The following is a 16094-nucleotide window of genomic DNA, read 5'->3' on the forward strand; positions in this document are numbered from 1 at the left end:
CACTGGGAGGCCGATGTGTACACACAAAATGTGCTTCGGGAGGAGTGCGTCTTTTAAGACGTTTGTGCGTGATGCAAACACTTAAAGGTTACTTAACACTGTTTGGTTTTCATGGACGAGATTACGTGTGCGTAAAAACAGAGTAAAACGATAGGTAAAGGTGGATTTCAGAGCATTTTGGCGGGGTAATAATACAGGTCAGCGACTTTTTTTGAACTCGGAAATCTAAATGGAATTTAACAAGTCCTGAATATTGCTTTGGGCTATAGACTTGGTGGCAGTAGACGCAGAGCAGTAGATAGTGTCCCAGATCCTATTCAGCTCCATTCAAAACCATGACAACACAGAACAAGCTCGGATTTATCTTGCTAAGTTAAAGGACATTGTGCCGGGGCGTCAATCAGGCATTATTGCGGGACTGAACAAATGCAAAATCTTGACTGGAACAAATGCTTCCAACGGGTCTCGGACGCGGGGCTACATTTTCCCTCTTTGTTCCCCTTCTCTGGTTGGCATGTATTTGTGTTCCCCCTCGTCCGACCACCCAGGACGACTGGGGAGGCATGTCCACCACTACTCTCCTCTTCGGCCCTCGTGCACCTTGGTGAAGTGGCTGAGGGTAGATATCAATATCAGTTACTAGAAGCAGGGAGGGGGAAAAGCACCCCCACCACCAACAACAACATGAGACTGGATTCACGCTTTGCAATTAATGTGCTTTATAGGCAGCACAAGGGTAACAAATTGACCAACCACTGCAGCAATTTCTCAGAAAATCCCCTAGGCTTATTTTCGTGTTAAAGTTAGGTAAAAATCTGCTGTTGGGTTACAGTTATCGCAATTATATTAGCAGTTCTAAACACGATAAATACCTTTAAAAAACAATATTTGTCAATAATATAACACCCTTAGTTCAAATCATATCTTCCAAACCAAGTTTTAACATTTCTGTTTGCCCCCAAATTAAACATGATAATAAATCATCTAGTCCAAAAGGAGGAAAATCCCCTAAATATGTCAAAGGACGTTTCGGAAACAAAGTCTGGAAACCCTCCGCCGTCCATAAACGCCAAGACTTCTCACGCCTGCAATTAATACGCCCATTAGAGGCGTATTAGTTAAACCAACTGGCAGGCATCACGCTAATTGCTCACTTTGTATGCAAATATTGGACACGTTGTTTGGGCAAAAAAGGGGGAGGAGGTGGTGGGGGGGTGGGACGGGCTCTGTTGTCAGTTGCCACCCAAGATGTGATTCAGCTCCAACAATTACCATTATCTGTTTCCCAGTTTGACGATACGGGACGAATCGGTAATGATGACGAGTGTTTCCTTCGCTCATTCTTGAAGCTCTGAGGATTTTTTTTTTCTCAGTTCACACCTAACCATCATTGGGTGACAGCACTCGAGCTATTCAGGTACTCAGCAGAGGACGAGGCTATTTATAAGCGAGCGCCCTTGTGTTTGCAGCTTATGAAGTGCTGTTTGTGTAAATACGGAAGCCAGCCCGCACACTGGTGTTTGGACAGTGCGTGAAGTGGACTTTTTTTTTTTTTTGATAAATTTGGTTTGAGTGCTTGCTCCTTATCGGCCAGAACAAACCCAGAGTGAATGCAAGGAAAGGAAACGATGGCTGCACCGACCAAGTTCAGTTTTTCCGTAAGGAGCATCCTGGATTTGCCTGAGCAGGATGCGGATGCAGCGAAGCGGTCTTCCCCGATTTACTCCTCTTGCTCTTCCAGCTCACCGTACAACTCATGGATCGACTGCAATCGGAGTCTTTGCATGTGTAAGTGGGCGTTTAAAGCCATGACAGATGGATGATAATGAATTTTAAAAACAACCAGCATTTAAAAATAAGGGGGGTGGGGGACTATGACTACCCTGAAATGTTTTAACAATTTGCTTTCTGAAAATGATAGATGGATAGATAGATAGATAGATAGATAGATAGATAGATAGATAGATAGATAGATAGATGTAAGGCACATCAGTTTAAACAATGCTTATTCTAACTTGCTGTTTTTTTCTACAGCTTCTGACGATTGCAATTTCGAGGCCTCTCCTGACTCAACTAAGCCCGATGACCAGTCCCTCGATTCAGAGCCTGAGCAGAGCAAGAAGAGCAAGAAACGCCGCGTTTTGTTCTCCAAGGCCCAGACCCTTGAGCTGGAAAGGCGCTTCCGCCAGCAGCGCTACCTGTCGGGTCCGGAGAGAGAACAGCTGGCACGGCTGCTGAGCCTGACTCCAACCCAGGTGAAGATCTGGTTTCAGAACCACCGCTACAAGATGAAACGAGGTCGAGCAGAAGGAGCACTGCAGGACGTAGAAATCCCGCAGCCGCCGGTGTTGCGCAGAGTCGTTGTTCCGATCCTGGTCCGAGACGGGAAACCCTTTCACACATGCTTACTTGACTCTGAGAAATTTGGGTGTTTACCTCCGTCATCTCAGCCGGTGCCCTTCCCTTTAGCTTACACATCACTTCAGCATCCATCCCCCGTCGCTCTTCCTCCAAGGTACCACCAGCACTTTCCAGCCGCGGCGGCGGCCTCCAGCTTCGCCTGGAGAGACTTTTGGAGTGATTCGGTTCATCTTAATTCTTTCAAGTAAAGGTCTCGTTTCGACGCACAAACTCATTTAGAACGGCATCAAATGTTTTCTGAATGTTTTGTAAATGTTCGAGCCACTTAAAAGTTTAGATTTTTTCTATAGAACGAATTATATTTTGCACATCTTTTACGCACGTATGCGGAAATTTTAAATGTTGTTTTCTCTTACATGGCTTATTGCTGTAGCCTTTAGATTTTTAATTACCCAGCGAGGTGTATTCGTGTGATTTGTAAGCCTTTTTAAATGTAATATTTACATAAATGACTTGATAATTGAGTTCCAGTAGCTGCATTAGGCGGTAGAAGAGGATAGAAGAATAGGGGCAAAGCCGCTATATAAGTATGAAGGGAGAATATGCCATTTGTTGGTTTTAAGGATACTTTTTTAAAGATTTAACTGTATTTCTGTGAACAAAATTATTAATAAAATTCTTCATATTTTGTATGATATTTTGACAATGTAATGTGCTTTCTTTCTTTCTTTCTTTCTTTCTTTCTTTCTTTCTTTCTTTCTTTCTTTCTTTCTTTCTTTCTTTCTTTCTTTCTTTCTTTCTTTCTTTCTTTCTTTCTTTTTTATGTGTTGGCCCCAAAAGGGTGTACCCTGTGCATGCATTTCTAAAGACTAAGCTAAAGATAAAAGGTTTTCGTTTTCCTACAAAAGGTTTTGTGTAAAAATGTATGTGAAGTTCTAAAATAAAAACAACCTTAAAAGAAAAAAAGAAATTTTTTAATCTAAAAAATGTAGCAAGTCTTGACAGAGGCCCCAGGGAGCTTTTATAATGTTAAAAACGAATTTTGCACCCAAAAGCTGAGCAAACATCATGTCTGAACAGACTAGGTTTGGCATAAGAATAGCCAGTAAACATTAAGGCCTGTCCCTCTACAGCACCCTGTTGTTGTCTGGGACTAAGAGCTGCTTTTCCTTTATACAATTAACTTTTGTTATTCTGAGGAAAGTGGTCTTAATATAGCTATTAACTTTATCTGGAAATCTTGGTGTGTGTGTGTGTGTGTGTGTGCGTGTGCGATTATGATGATGATGTGATTTTTGAGGGGCATAGCAGTAACTGAAGGCAAATCATCAACCCTTTTTCACTTCTCATGCATGAATTTAGTATTATTTATTCCACAATTGAATCGGTTTAATTTACAAATGATTTAAAAAGGCAAAATGAGCTCTTACTGATGTTTTCTAGTATAATGCACAACACTTTTGGGTGTTTGTGTGTCTGCATTCACGCAACAGTTCTTGAGTAATTCAAAAACACTCACTACATTGTTACTTGTAATATTATAGATCTTTTTAAATATAATACATACTATTTTTAACATTGCTGTGTCACCTCAAGAAAGCAGGTCCACTCATGCTTATCCTGAAAAATATGCCTCAGTGTTTAAAATCATGTCAGTTTTTCATCAGGGATGAGGGGGGTCTTCTGCTTTCACGCCCCCTATAATGTTGTTTGCTCGTCCTGTGACCCTGCAGCCCATCGTCACTGTCACCTGGCCCTTTGTCCGCATCACTGGGGCCACCTTGTATCACATATGGAGGGGACTGGCCGAACCCCTCAGCTCGCTGCATCTCTCCTTAAATGCTCTTTTTGTTTGGGTGTCTCTCTGTGAATGGACCATTGTCCCTCATCCAAAAGGGACCGAGACAAAATCTTTGGTGTTTCAATTCCCGTGATGTTTAATCAGTCCCTGCGACAAATTTATGAGGTTTAACTGCACAATGGTGTTTTAAAGCATCTTGGGGTTTAAGGGTGACAAAGACAGGCTTTTTAGAGGTTGCCATTGGTTTTTTAAGTTGGTCAGAAGAATTGCCTGAAAAGGATGGGCAGGCTAATACATGCCCATCCTATAGTTTTACTCACTGGCCTGCACTGGGGCCCCTCCAGGAAAGTTATAAGGAGCTATAAGGTCCATGCTAAGGCCACATGGAGGAGTTTTAAATTGTTGTAAAGATGCTCACCAAATATTGCCACCTTTTCAAACTGTTTTTTAAAAATTTAAAATCTTATATTTTTTTGTAGAGAAAACATTAAAACCAAACATTTTAACCCCAAACTGGCCTTTACGGTTATTTTGTCAGATGTTATTTTGTTTGCTTTCTATACTACAAACCTACAAATCAAAGTCAAAAACGTCCTTCTTGTCTTTTTTTTCATCATTGTGTTATGGAAAGCTGTTCACTTTTCTTTTTTCTCTTGTCTGAATCTGCAAGCATCACACCTGCGTAGCCCCCCACACATAGCTGGACTGGCCATCGGGCATACTGGGCAATTGCCCGGTGGGCCTATAGTGATTTTTCATCTTTATGGGCCGATGTTTTTTGTTTTTGTTTTGGGGTTTTTTTTGTGACCGTATAAACAATGAAAGGTGGTGGACTGGCCAATTGGTCATGATCGACTCTGGCCTGGACAAATTACAGCCGATGAGGTCAAACTCTAAAGTTCTGTATTGAGATGAAAATGAATGCAATTAGAATTTTTTTAGTATTTCCTTCTAGTATCAGCTGATGTTTGCTGGAGCCACAGCCGTAAAGCTGCTGGTCATGATGTCGGTTTGGATATGTGGTGAGAGGGAAATGTGAAGATGAAACCAGGAGATGTCCTTACCGAATCATCAGAGCTGAACAGGTGATGTAGAAACAGGTTTACCTTTTAGGTGACATGAATGAGTTGACGGAAAGTTATGAACTGTTTCTGAGAGACAAATAACACCAGGATCCTTTTCTAAGCTGACAGCTGGTAACTGTGCAGGTCTAGCAAAGTTTTACCAGGGGGCCAGGTTAAACATGCATTAAATTAAAGTCTATTATGTAGATTAAGCATCATGAGGCGGAGGGTGAGGGGTGGTTCCCTTTTTTTGCTGGGATTTGGCAACCCTATTAGTTAGGTTTTTTAATATTTCCGCTAAATACTGTTTAAAATACCAGAATAGGGAGGATGCCGTAAGTTTAAGTTTATTAGATTGATACATATATACCAACAAGATAGTGTAAATCACTGTCACAACAGCGTTTGTTTTCATTCAAAGGCTTTATGGCTCTCCTATAATACCTGGTGGGCTGGTCCCTAGTCAAAATGCCCAGGCTGATTTTTTGCCCCAGTCCAGCCCTGCCTCCACACAAAACGCACAAGTTAGTTTCACTGTTGCTCCTTTTCTGGTTTGTTGTGTTCTTCATGCAAGAATATATTGACTTCTGAGTTTGCTTTGCTGTAGCTTAGCTATTTTTGTAGACACCAATCATTTTGTTTTTTAGAATTTTGTGCAGTGGAGTAACATCAAGGTTTAGCAGTCAGCCCTCCCAGGGGTCTCAGTGTTTTGCCCCTAGCTCTTGAGCATCCCTTTACCTCCGAGTGGGGCACCATCTTCTAATGTGCTTTGTTCACCCCTTTGAGCAAAAAAGTAATTTTAGCAGATATACATGTAAGGCTTTTCTCACTCAACACTACATTAAGTGAGTAAAGCATTACATCAGCATGTCCACTATGTTTAAATCCTTTTTCATCTGAAAGAGTAATGTAAAGTTATCTTTTAAGCAAGAGTAAAATAAGTAAATGAAAAAGAGAGCATTAGCTTATTTCTACAGTGGCTATCACTGTGGTTTGCACTTAGCTGACTGGGGTTTTTCTGTGTGGAGTCTACATTTTTATCCTGTGCCTGCATGGGATCTCTCCGGGTACTCCAGCCTCCCCCCTCAGTCCTAAACATGCAGGCTAGACTGATTTAGCCTATATCCTGGGTGTACCTCACCCTTTGCCCAGAACAGCAGGGATAGGCTCTAGCTGCTACAACCAATGACAAATATAAATAATTGCAGTCAAAGCTGAAAAAGTCCCTGAAGATTATTGATATTAGCATATTGATAATATTCCTCTTACTTTATAATGAAAGACTTTTGGTTAAACGGTAAATGAAACATTTAAAAATCACATTATCAGCTATGACAAAAATACAGTCGTGTTTAGTCCTGAAACATGCAAGATGTCATGGATTACAGGACTTCAATAATAACTAAGATATATCCTGATTTAAATCAATAAATCAGATCAGTGATCATTTAATTGCAATAAACTGGATAACACATCAGTATCTCAGAATTTAATGGTATTTGAGGCTGAGAAATTTTTGAGATACTTATCTGTTAGAATACTGTATTCAAAAGATACTCAAGTACAATATAAAGTAGAAGTAAGGGAATATCCCCATAATCCTCTCTGTATGAAAAGTAATACAGAAGATTTATTATTACTTTATTATTACACATCTTTAGTCATTTTATTGTTCAGTGTAACTAACTCACAGATTATAAGTATAGTATTTTTTTCTCTGGGGTAGAAGGGTGAAGTCCAATAACATGACTCAAGTGAAGTAGTGCTACATTTAAGTACTTAAAGAAATGTGAATGTAGTTTTAGAGCTAATATGATCTGATGATGGTACTCGTAATGTTGGAAATAAGAATGGATTGGTAGGTGCATCAAATACTGGGTCATCAGGTGGGAACGACCCTTCTTTGATCCTTTGTTGATAAGCTCAGGACTTAAGAGGGTTCAGTTGCTCTTCATGGTATTCACACTGCACCTTCCTCAGTTCCACATGCCACCATTTTTGCCTTTGCGTTTAGTCCAGATTGTTTCTAATGGCAAGGATTTGATTGCTTGTTGGAGGAAGTAATTCAACAAACAGATGTGGCAACAACACTTCTACACTGAAAATATTAGTCTTTCAGGTTTTGAGTGTCATGACCAACCTCACTTTGTTGCATTTAAATTCTGCTGGGAGACATGAGATCCCTTATTGCAGTTTGCTACCCACTGTGGGAATTTGGGTATTGTGTAATGATCGATCTTTCCAGCACTTTTTCATAGGTGATTTAATACCAAACCAAAACTATCACAGTTTGAGTTCTTTTCTAACATATATAGAAAAACTAATTGTATTCTTTTTGACCTGTTCAAACTACTCAGTTTCCTTATACTTTCATGTTTCTCTTGATGTTCACCATGATGTTTTTGTACTTCAGTCAGAGTCTGTGTATTACATTAGACTTTTTACAGTTTTATACTCCGTACTGCACATTTAAAAAATAGACTGCCTGATATAAATTAGTGTGGCATATTTAAAAAAAAATATATGGGGTTTTTTTGTGGAAGGGCCAAAGAGTGAAAATATTTAGTTTAAATTTGAAAAGCTTTAGCATTATATTACCCCCTCCTTGGGTAAAAGAGAAAATACACACAAATATGGCATAGGGTCATTCAATACATGTCACCATAGAGCAAGACAAACAAAAAGAAACTAAAATAAATACATCTATCAATAAATTACTCATGTCCAAATGCAGATAGAGCTTCCTTAAGTTTTGCAAGTTTACACTGCATAATAATGTTTTTAGAGTTAAACAGCTCCCGTTGTCTTGTATTCATTTGGTCTCAACCTAAAATATACAGGCAGATATTTCTGTCTGTGCCACTTAAAATCCCATACCATACCACTTTATTCATAAAGCACCTTTAAAAACAACAACAGGGCTGACCAAAGTTCTTTACGATAACACAAGACTTAAAAGACAAACACAGGCCAGAAGGTAAAAGATGTAGAAACACAATAGAACTGTAGAAGATAAACAATAAAGGAGTACATAAAAAAGTAACATAAGATCCAATAAAAGAACTACATGCAGATAAATAATGATAATGTGAAAAGCTTCAATATATGAAATGTCTTCATTGCCCTACACCTCTACACCCATACAGATATAAGACTGTCTGATCAAATAACTGTAAGTGGCTTTCAACGGATAATCCCAAATGTCTAGTTTTAGTTAAAACACTAAAGAGCTTTCCTAGCTTGCCCCACTTCTGAATTTGTGTAATGGCATTATTTTTCATACCATTCATTAGGTAAGAATTTTCATGTCCACAAAATGATGCTAGTAACAGTCTGTGGGTATTTATCAGTAAATTCCACGTGATTGAAATCATTTATTTGGGATATGCTGCTCATAAACCACCAACCTCCAGATGGCGCAAGAACACACAGTATCATTTCGGAAACCCTCTCACTCCCGTCATGAAAGCAATCCACTAAAGGGTGATTTTCGTTGCTTGGATGGAGAGAGCCTCTGGACCGCTAGGGGTCGTGCTTCACTGGAAAAACACTGGTTTCACTTTTTGGAACTCCACTAGTACGTTACTTTGAAGCTGCTGATTGGGTGCAGCAGTATGGCTGCCCCTAGTGGCATCATATTGGCTTCGTCTCGTGACGTCATGCTTCAGCATTTCCTCAAAGGCTGTGTGACAGGGTCCAATAACACCTCTCATTTGAACCATGTGGATTTTTCAACGTCTACAAAATAAATCTCAAAAATTCAGAATGACGTGAGCTGATTGGATAAATGATAAGGTGGGGAAATAAAGGGTTATTATTAATTAGTGACCTCCTGTAGTTCACAGTTGAAAGCTGAAACAAGGAAAGGACTCACGAGGTCGCCAGGACTTTCACGTGAAATGATGCAGCACACACATGCAGCCCACTTTTTCTCTCTGTTTTTTTTTTCTATCCTTCTATTTTAGGCTGTTTCCGGGTACAAGGTGAATGTGGCGCAGCTTAGTCAAGAAAACAAAAGTTGGAGTAAGTTTCGAAAGAAAAGAGTATTCAGGCAAGCCAAAGGCTGCAGGAGCAATAGCAGGCAGTTGCTGCACCTCTAATCTGACCACTTTGATAAAGCCAGAGTCAGCAGGTTTATCAGGCAGGGTTAGTGTTTTGGCACAAGAACACTGTTGACATTTAACAAAGATAACTTTGTAAAGTGGCCTGAACACTATGCTGGTTTTGAATACAAATTGCACTAATTTAATAACATGGTATTTATTATTTGTCATATTACTCCAAGAGAGATAGATTTATTTTATGTATCCTTGATAAATTGATGAAAACGCGAGTGTGGATGTTTTTGGAAATTAATTAAGTCCGGTATTTTCATATAACATTTAAACGTGGTGCATTTGTTATTTTCCTGTTGCTCTAGATATTTTTTTAATGTAAAAGAAATTAAGGGTTTAATTGATTTTGACAACAGCAAGCAACTTCCTTTTTACTTTTTATCGCCCGCATTTTATTTTTCAAGGTCTGTAGTTGCTCTGTTGATTATATCATGCACCAATCAGTTCATAACTAACAACATGAAGCCTCAGTAACAAAGGCTCGGTAGCCTCATACCCGCCACTTCAAAGTGTCCTCATTATTGTGAGGAATTAGTCGGAACATTTGAACTAATTGCCACTAATTGGCCGTAATAACTGTGTGCCAGAACAGGAAAAAAGTACTGATTTAGATGATTAAGAATGTCTTGCGAAATTCCGTAATTAAGGAATGCATAAGCAAGATTTACCTTGGATGCAGAAAGATGCTGTAATTTTAATTGCCTGCGATTATGCACCCGCACCGCGGCTATCATCCGAACAATTTATTGCAGCTGTAACATTTAGTCTTGGACTATATGACAATATTGCTTCATTAAAGATTGGATTGTTTTGGAATGGAATGGATTGAATTGTTTTGATATGTATATTGTGGGGGCTCCTTAAATTGGACTAGTGGGCTGTAAATAGAGCGCAGATTATCCTGCAAGGACATGCAGGCAGCCGTGAAATATTCACAAGCCAGGAAAATAGCAGAACTGGTGATTCCCGTGACAAAGTGGCAGTGATCGGTATGCCACTGCAGGCTACACACTCACGGCGCTGACCCTAGCTCCCGTTTGGCAGGTCTTTGCCTTTACTGCGCCATTCTTACTATGACAAACAAGCAAATATTATATCATTTAATAAAAAAACAAAAACAAAACCCATTTAGAATCACAGCGGAGTGAAGGAGATCACGGCGCAACGGCCAAGCGGGGTTGCCACCAGAAGACGCTGTGTTTCCTTAATTCCTGTAGGTGAGATGGTCTGCAGGCGCAGACTTCTGCGGCATCTGGCACCTGACGTTAGACCGCCCCACAAGACCTCTACATTATCAGCTGTTTTATCTGTTTAATATTTGCACAGGCTCAAGGCATCCACAGACTGTGTAAGTAGAAGTTACTGCATCAATTTTAATTCGCCTATTTGTTATGCTCGCTGTAATTTTATAAATTCGTGGGATTTGTAACCTATACGTAAGATATTGCTTTAGAGCAAAAAATAATCCTAATAATAATAATAATTATAATAGTAATATATATATATATATTGTTTGTGAAGAGGAGAATTCCACCTAAAAGTGAACTCAGAGGCACCAAAAGGCTTTTAAAAATATTTTCTCATACTCCTGCGCAAAATTTTACAAATGAGATATGATTGGGTTAAACAGTAATGCCTCCTTGAGCATTACGGCAAGATGCTACTGAGGGCTACCTGGCGTTGTGCAGCAGGAGAGTAGCTATTTGAACGCCGTTAACTTCGCATGAGAGCCTCTCCTACTCCAGACTCAATTTTTTTTCACTGGGTCTCTTAGACGAGTGTGTGCATCTGAATTTAGGTAATGCGCTCCTTGCGTCCAATGATATCAAAAGGAAAAAAAGAAAAAAAACGAGGGGGGTTAATCATTTACGCAGCCACTTAACACGCGGATGTGTATTTATTTACTTATCAGTATCAGTCATTTTCCCTCCGCGCAAGTGCACTTTTGCATGTCTGAGTACGATAAGGCATAACACAAACAATCCTGCAATCACTGGAGGCCTCTCATGGCCATTAAAAGTCAGTAGTTCAACTGAGGAGTGGTTCTCCAACTCTCAAGTCCATATAGGCCTCCTTTCATCAAGAGGCCCTCGTAAACATCACTACAGTTAATAAAGTGTATTGTGGTCACTGCAATCTCAAGGTGCAGCCACGTGTTCATCAGTAACATCAACAAGTCCCAAACTCCACACATGCAGCAGCTGCAGCGTGCTCGGACACCGCTTGCAGTCTCGGGGATGAACATTTATGATCATGTACGGTGCTTATGTTATTGTTAGTGGGAGGGGAGCACATGTCTTGTAAATGAAATTACGCTCGACGAAAGGAGGCTAGAGCTGTTTTGTATTGTTGGCGATGCCCCGCCTCTGATGGTAGCCTTAAACCTGGCACCCAGCTAAAACAAACCAAAGCCAGCACCGAGCTCCCACTCAATCCAATTAAGGCGGACTTGAGGCGCTCTCTTACGTGTTCATCTACCAGGATCGACGTTGAGACAACAGGAAGCAGAGGGGCTTTGGCCAAAAAAAAAAAAAAAAAAAAAAAAAAAAAAGGCAGAAGGAGAGATTGCCTTGCCTTCTAATTTCTCCCTCTCCAGCCCCAGAACAATGTCGATGAGCCCTAAGCATACGACTCCTTTTTCTGTTTCCGATATCTTGAGTCCCCTTGAGGAGAGCTATAAGAAAGTAAGTATGGAGAATAACAACTTGGGGGCACCTCTCACTTCTTACCGGCAGCCGCAAGTCTCACAGGCGGCGATGCAGCAGCACCACATGGGCCATAATGGGACTGTGTCTGCGGCTTACCACATGACTGCGGCAGGTGTTTCTCAGCTGTCACACACGGCCATGGGGGGCTACTGTAACGGCAACCTGGGCAACATGGGCGACCTGCCGTCTTACCAAGACGGCATGAGGGGCAGCGCCACGGCAACCGGCTGGTACGGAGCCAACCCAGATCCGCGTTTTTCCACCAGTGAGTATCCTGCACCTGTTCTTTGACTCCAGCTTGGAGTTATCACAGTCCGCATTGAGCTGAAATCCAGATTTTTGCGGATGTTTCGCGATGCTGTATTTTAGGAGTTGCAGTACAGTTTTTATAATCTTTACGTTTTTCGGCACAAAATTTGAATTTTTCAAGTTTCGGTACTTTAGATGTTACTATTAAGGAGGGGCAGAAATCGCTCAAATATTCAAGTTTTTAATCCACAGATTCCAACATTTGTAAAGATTCTCACGACAGAAAAATAATGGAACAGTTTTCCTTCAGGGCTTTCACACTCATCCAGCAGTAACAGCTTTGCTGTCATTTATGAGCGGCTCCTTAAATTTGGTCGATGTAGTTTGTCACTTTATGAACACGCTTTGACTTTGACACTTTTGAGTTTTAGGTGTTGTAAATAAAGGTGTCTGCTTCTTTGAGACCCGTGAAGATTTCTAAAAAGCTGATAATTGAGTAACATTGCTGATTTTGCATCTGCAAATGATATTTGTCCATACTAAATTTTCTCTCCATATAAATGTCTCTATGTAACACGAGAATATAACTTTTTTAAAATTAATTTAATTACAATTATTTTTCCCCCTCAGTTTCCCGCTTCATGGGCTCTTCGTCGGGGATGAACATGGGCAGCATGGGCAGTCTCAGTTCCCTGGCAGACGTGGGTAAAGGCATGGGCTCTCTGTCAACCACACCGAGGAGAAAGAGGCGAGTGCTGTTCTCCCAGGCGCAGGTGTACGAGCTGGAGCGACGCTTCAAGCAGCAGAAATACCTGTCGGCGCCGGAGAGGGAACACCTGGCAAGTATGATCCACCTCACCCCGACCCAGGTGAAAATCTGGTTCCAGAATCACCGGTATAAAATGAAGAGGCAGGCAAAAGACAAAGCCTCCCAGCAGCAGATGCAGCAGGAGAGCGGCTCCTGCCAACAACAGCAGCAGCAGTCACCTCGGAGAGTAGCTGTGCCGGTGCTGGTAAAGGATGGGAAGCCGTGCCAAGGCAGCGGCCACACGCCCACATCCTCCGCTCAGACGCACCACCAGCAAGGGGGCAATGTCATGATTATGTCTAACAACACGTCCGGCCTCGGCCAGCATCAGACCCAGCAGGTGGGAAGCACAGGTCACTCTCCAGACTTGGCGCAGCACTCCTCCAGTCCGCCCTCACTTCAGAGCCAAGTGGCCGGCCTCTCCCACCTCAACTCCCCCGGCGCAGAGTACGGCTCGGCCTTGCAGTGTTCAGCCCTGTTATACGGCAGGACATGGTGACAAGAGGCGCCGGCTATGATTTAAATCTAATTTTAAAAAAGAAAAGACATTTTTATGTTAATGCTCGGCAAGTTTCACTGTAAATGTGCGCACTTGAACAAGAACCGAGTGAAACCGACGCAGCTCTTCTTGAATTTTTTCTCCTCCCCATTTCGAAAGGAAGTGTGACTCTTGTGGAAGAAACACTTGTTCACAAACTGCGGATGTAAAAGTCTTGGGATTTATTTATGTAAATTATATTGACACAAAAGAAGAATCAGCAGTCAAATAGGCCCCATAGTTGGGAAAACTAAACCCGAAACAGGGACGCAGATAGACTGCAGGACTGCTGGGTGCTCTTAAATTTCCCTCCTCAAACACAAATGTGATGACTCTGATTTATAATAGAATTTAATGTAAGCCGTAGATCTAGCTTGTATATTTCAGTAAAAGGTTTGAATTTTAGCTATTTGTTGTACAAAGTTTTTGACGCTATTGCCGGTTTGTTGTCGTTTCACTGGTATTTGTACGTTTTATTTCTTTGTAACTTATATAGATATTTGACTTACAGCAAAACAGTCCTATTAATAAATTATGGAAACCAAGCAGTTAAACTTTGTTGTGAAATTAAATAATCATTTAGGTAAAGACAACAAAACAAAAATGAGCAGGGTTATCATTATTATTATTATTATTATTATTATTATTATTATTATTATTATTATTATTATTATTATTATTATTATTAATATTATTATTAGTATTATTAGTATTTTGCAGATACAATGAAAGAAAGAACAAGCAACTAGAAGTTTTCAAACTAAGTTCAGATTTGGCAAAACGTGGAAAAAAAAATAACTAAATGCCACATTAGTTCTGACCTGACAGTAAATACTGGGGCCTATTTCACCCCCCCTGTTTTTTTCTCCTGCTAAATCACATACCTCGCAGGCTTATCGTTTCATGGCTGCAGCTCACACAAGCATGCCCTGCAGAGTAAACTGAGCCTTTATGTGCTTTTTTCTTTTCTCTTTCTGTACGTGTGTTTTCTCTCGGCGTGAGTCAGAAAGGTAAGGTCCCTCGACTCCCAACATCAAACACAAACGCTGCTCAAAGGGCAGCTTATCGATGAAATCCCTCGCCAAACAGCGCCGTATTCTTCTCAAAAGACTCGTGAGGCGAACTGTTGGCGCGGGGCTATCAGATGGTTCATCAATAATCAATCCGGGAATTGAAAGGAAACAGGCTGTTTGTGTCGGGCATTAAAAACAAACCTGCCTCCAAGCATATATTTATATATGTTAAATATTAGACTTTATTTTATTTTTTATTTTTTTAGTCCTGTGGGATGTTTGACACTTGGAGATATCTTTATTTCCAAAATAAAGAACGCAAGGTGTAATTTATTTTCCTTTAGTTGTAGGGTTCGGTAAATAAAAGGTATAATAATCATTAGACACTATTCTCCTGCCACCTAACAGAGATATAGGTCTTAAACAGTAAACAATGTGGTAGCCAAGCGACGGGGTTAATGATGGGCGATTTTCGGTTATGGCTTGAACAGGGTAAGTTGTTTTCAAATCAGCCCTGTCATGTGTCATAAAGCTATAATTTCAGAGCCTTTCAGTCTGGATACGTAATGAAAATAATTTATCCTCAAGGCTCCTTTTTTTTTTTTTTTTTTAAATCCTCCAGCTTCTTGGCTTTTACTGGCTTTCATTTATGATGCTGCCTGAAATAAGTGAAGATTTGAAGCATACACTTTAATAAAACTTCTCTGGATGTTTATCCGTTGTCTTGAGATAAATGATCTTTACTCCACATGGTCCAACCAAAGTAATTTTTTCCTTCCATTTGCCTATCTGGCTTTTCCGGTCCTACTGCGCTTGTAATTCCTGCAATTTTATTAATTCATATGGAAACTTCTTTATTTCTGGACCGGAATGAACTTAACTATTCACATAATACTGTTTTTCAAAGTCACCCAGCTATTCAGACCTAGTCTTTATTTGACGCCCGAGCTGTCCATTATGGGGGATTTTTTGTTTTTGTTTTTGTTTTTTATATTCTCTATTTTTTCTGATACTTACAGTATGCATCTAGCCAAAGTACATGCGGCTCATATAGTACAGTTAGAAGCCTTAGTCCACAACTGGACCACAAGTTGTTTATATGACTTTTGCATAAGTCCCATTTTACCACAAATTCTCCAAAACACTCAGAGAACTGGGGCTCAGCAGTGCTTTTTGCTTAATGGGGGCTAATGTTAATACAAATACAAGAACATGAACTGATTTTCTACAACTTTGTATTTAAAATCCAAAAACATATTCAGTCAGCAGATATTATCGTATAAAAAATGTTATGTTCAAAAAAATTAGGCACTAAACTTACGTCCGTCTCCTTTCCAAGCACGCAGTGGGTCTTTCCCTTGAAGCCAGAGAAAGATACAGTTTAAGGCCACCAGGCAGCCCCTAGAAAAGCAATTTTAGAGACTTTAAGTGAAATCT

The 16094-nt window shown here is 40.4% G+C and overlaps 2 protein-coding genes across 2 annotated transcripts; both read left to right on the forward strand.

Annotated features, from left to right (window-relative positions):
- The first annotated feature begins 1628 nt into the window (after positions 1-1628).
- On the forward strand, positions 1629-3014 carry nkx2.9 (NK2 transcription factor related, locus 9 (Drosophila)). The gene is made up of 2 exons (XM_031727092.2): positions 1629-1788; positions 2035-3014. The coding sequence occupies exons 1-2, from the start codon at positions 1629-1631 to the stop codon at positions 2607-2609; spliced, it is 735 nt and encodes a 244-aa protein (XP_031582952.1). The 3' UTR covers positions 2610-3014.
- Positions 3015-11774: 8760 nt separating this feature from the next.
- Positions 11775-14172, forward strand: nkx2.1 (NK2 homeobox 1). The gene is made up of 2 exons (XM_031727091.2): positions 11775-12314; positions 12929-14172. Exons 1-2 carry the CDS (start codon positions 11948-11950, stop codon positions 13603-13605), a joined length of 1044 nt encoding a protein of 347 aa, XP_031582951.1. The 5' UTR covers positions 11775-11947; the 3' UTR covers positions 13606-14172.
- The last annotated feature ends 1922 nt before the right edge of the window (positions 14173-16094 follow it).

This window comes from Oreochromis aureus, linkage group 19 (assembly GCF_013358895.1).
Source record: "Oreochromis aureus strain Israel breed Guangdong linkage group 19, ZZ_aureus, whole genome shotgun sequence".
NCBI classification, from domain to species: Eukaryota; Metazoa; Chordata; class Actinopteri; order Cichliformes; family Cichlidae; genus Oreochromis; species Oreochromis aureus.

What these genes read in the sequence shown, in the direction of transcription:
- nkx2.9 (XM_031727092.2), top strand. Translation starts at nt 1,629, where the DNA reads ATGGCTGCACCGACCAAGTTCAGTTTTTCCGTAAGGAGCATCCTGGAT. An exon ending in CAATCGGAGTCTTTGCATGT is followed by an intron (nt 1,789 to 2,034) that starts GTAAGTGGGCGT and finishes TTTTTTCTACAG; the next exon opens with CTTCTGACGATTGCAATTTC.
- nkx2.1 (XM_031727091.2), top strand. Translation starts at nt 11,948, where the DNA reads ATGTCGATGAGCCCTAAGCATACGACTCCTTTTTCTGTTTCCGATATC. An exon ending in AGATCCGCGTTTTTCCACCA is followed by an intron (nt 12,315 to 12,928) that starts GTGAGTATCCTG and finishes TTTCCCCCTCAG; the next exon opens with TTTCCCGCTTCATGGGCTCT.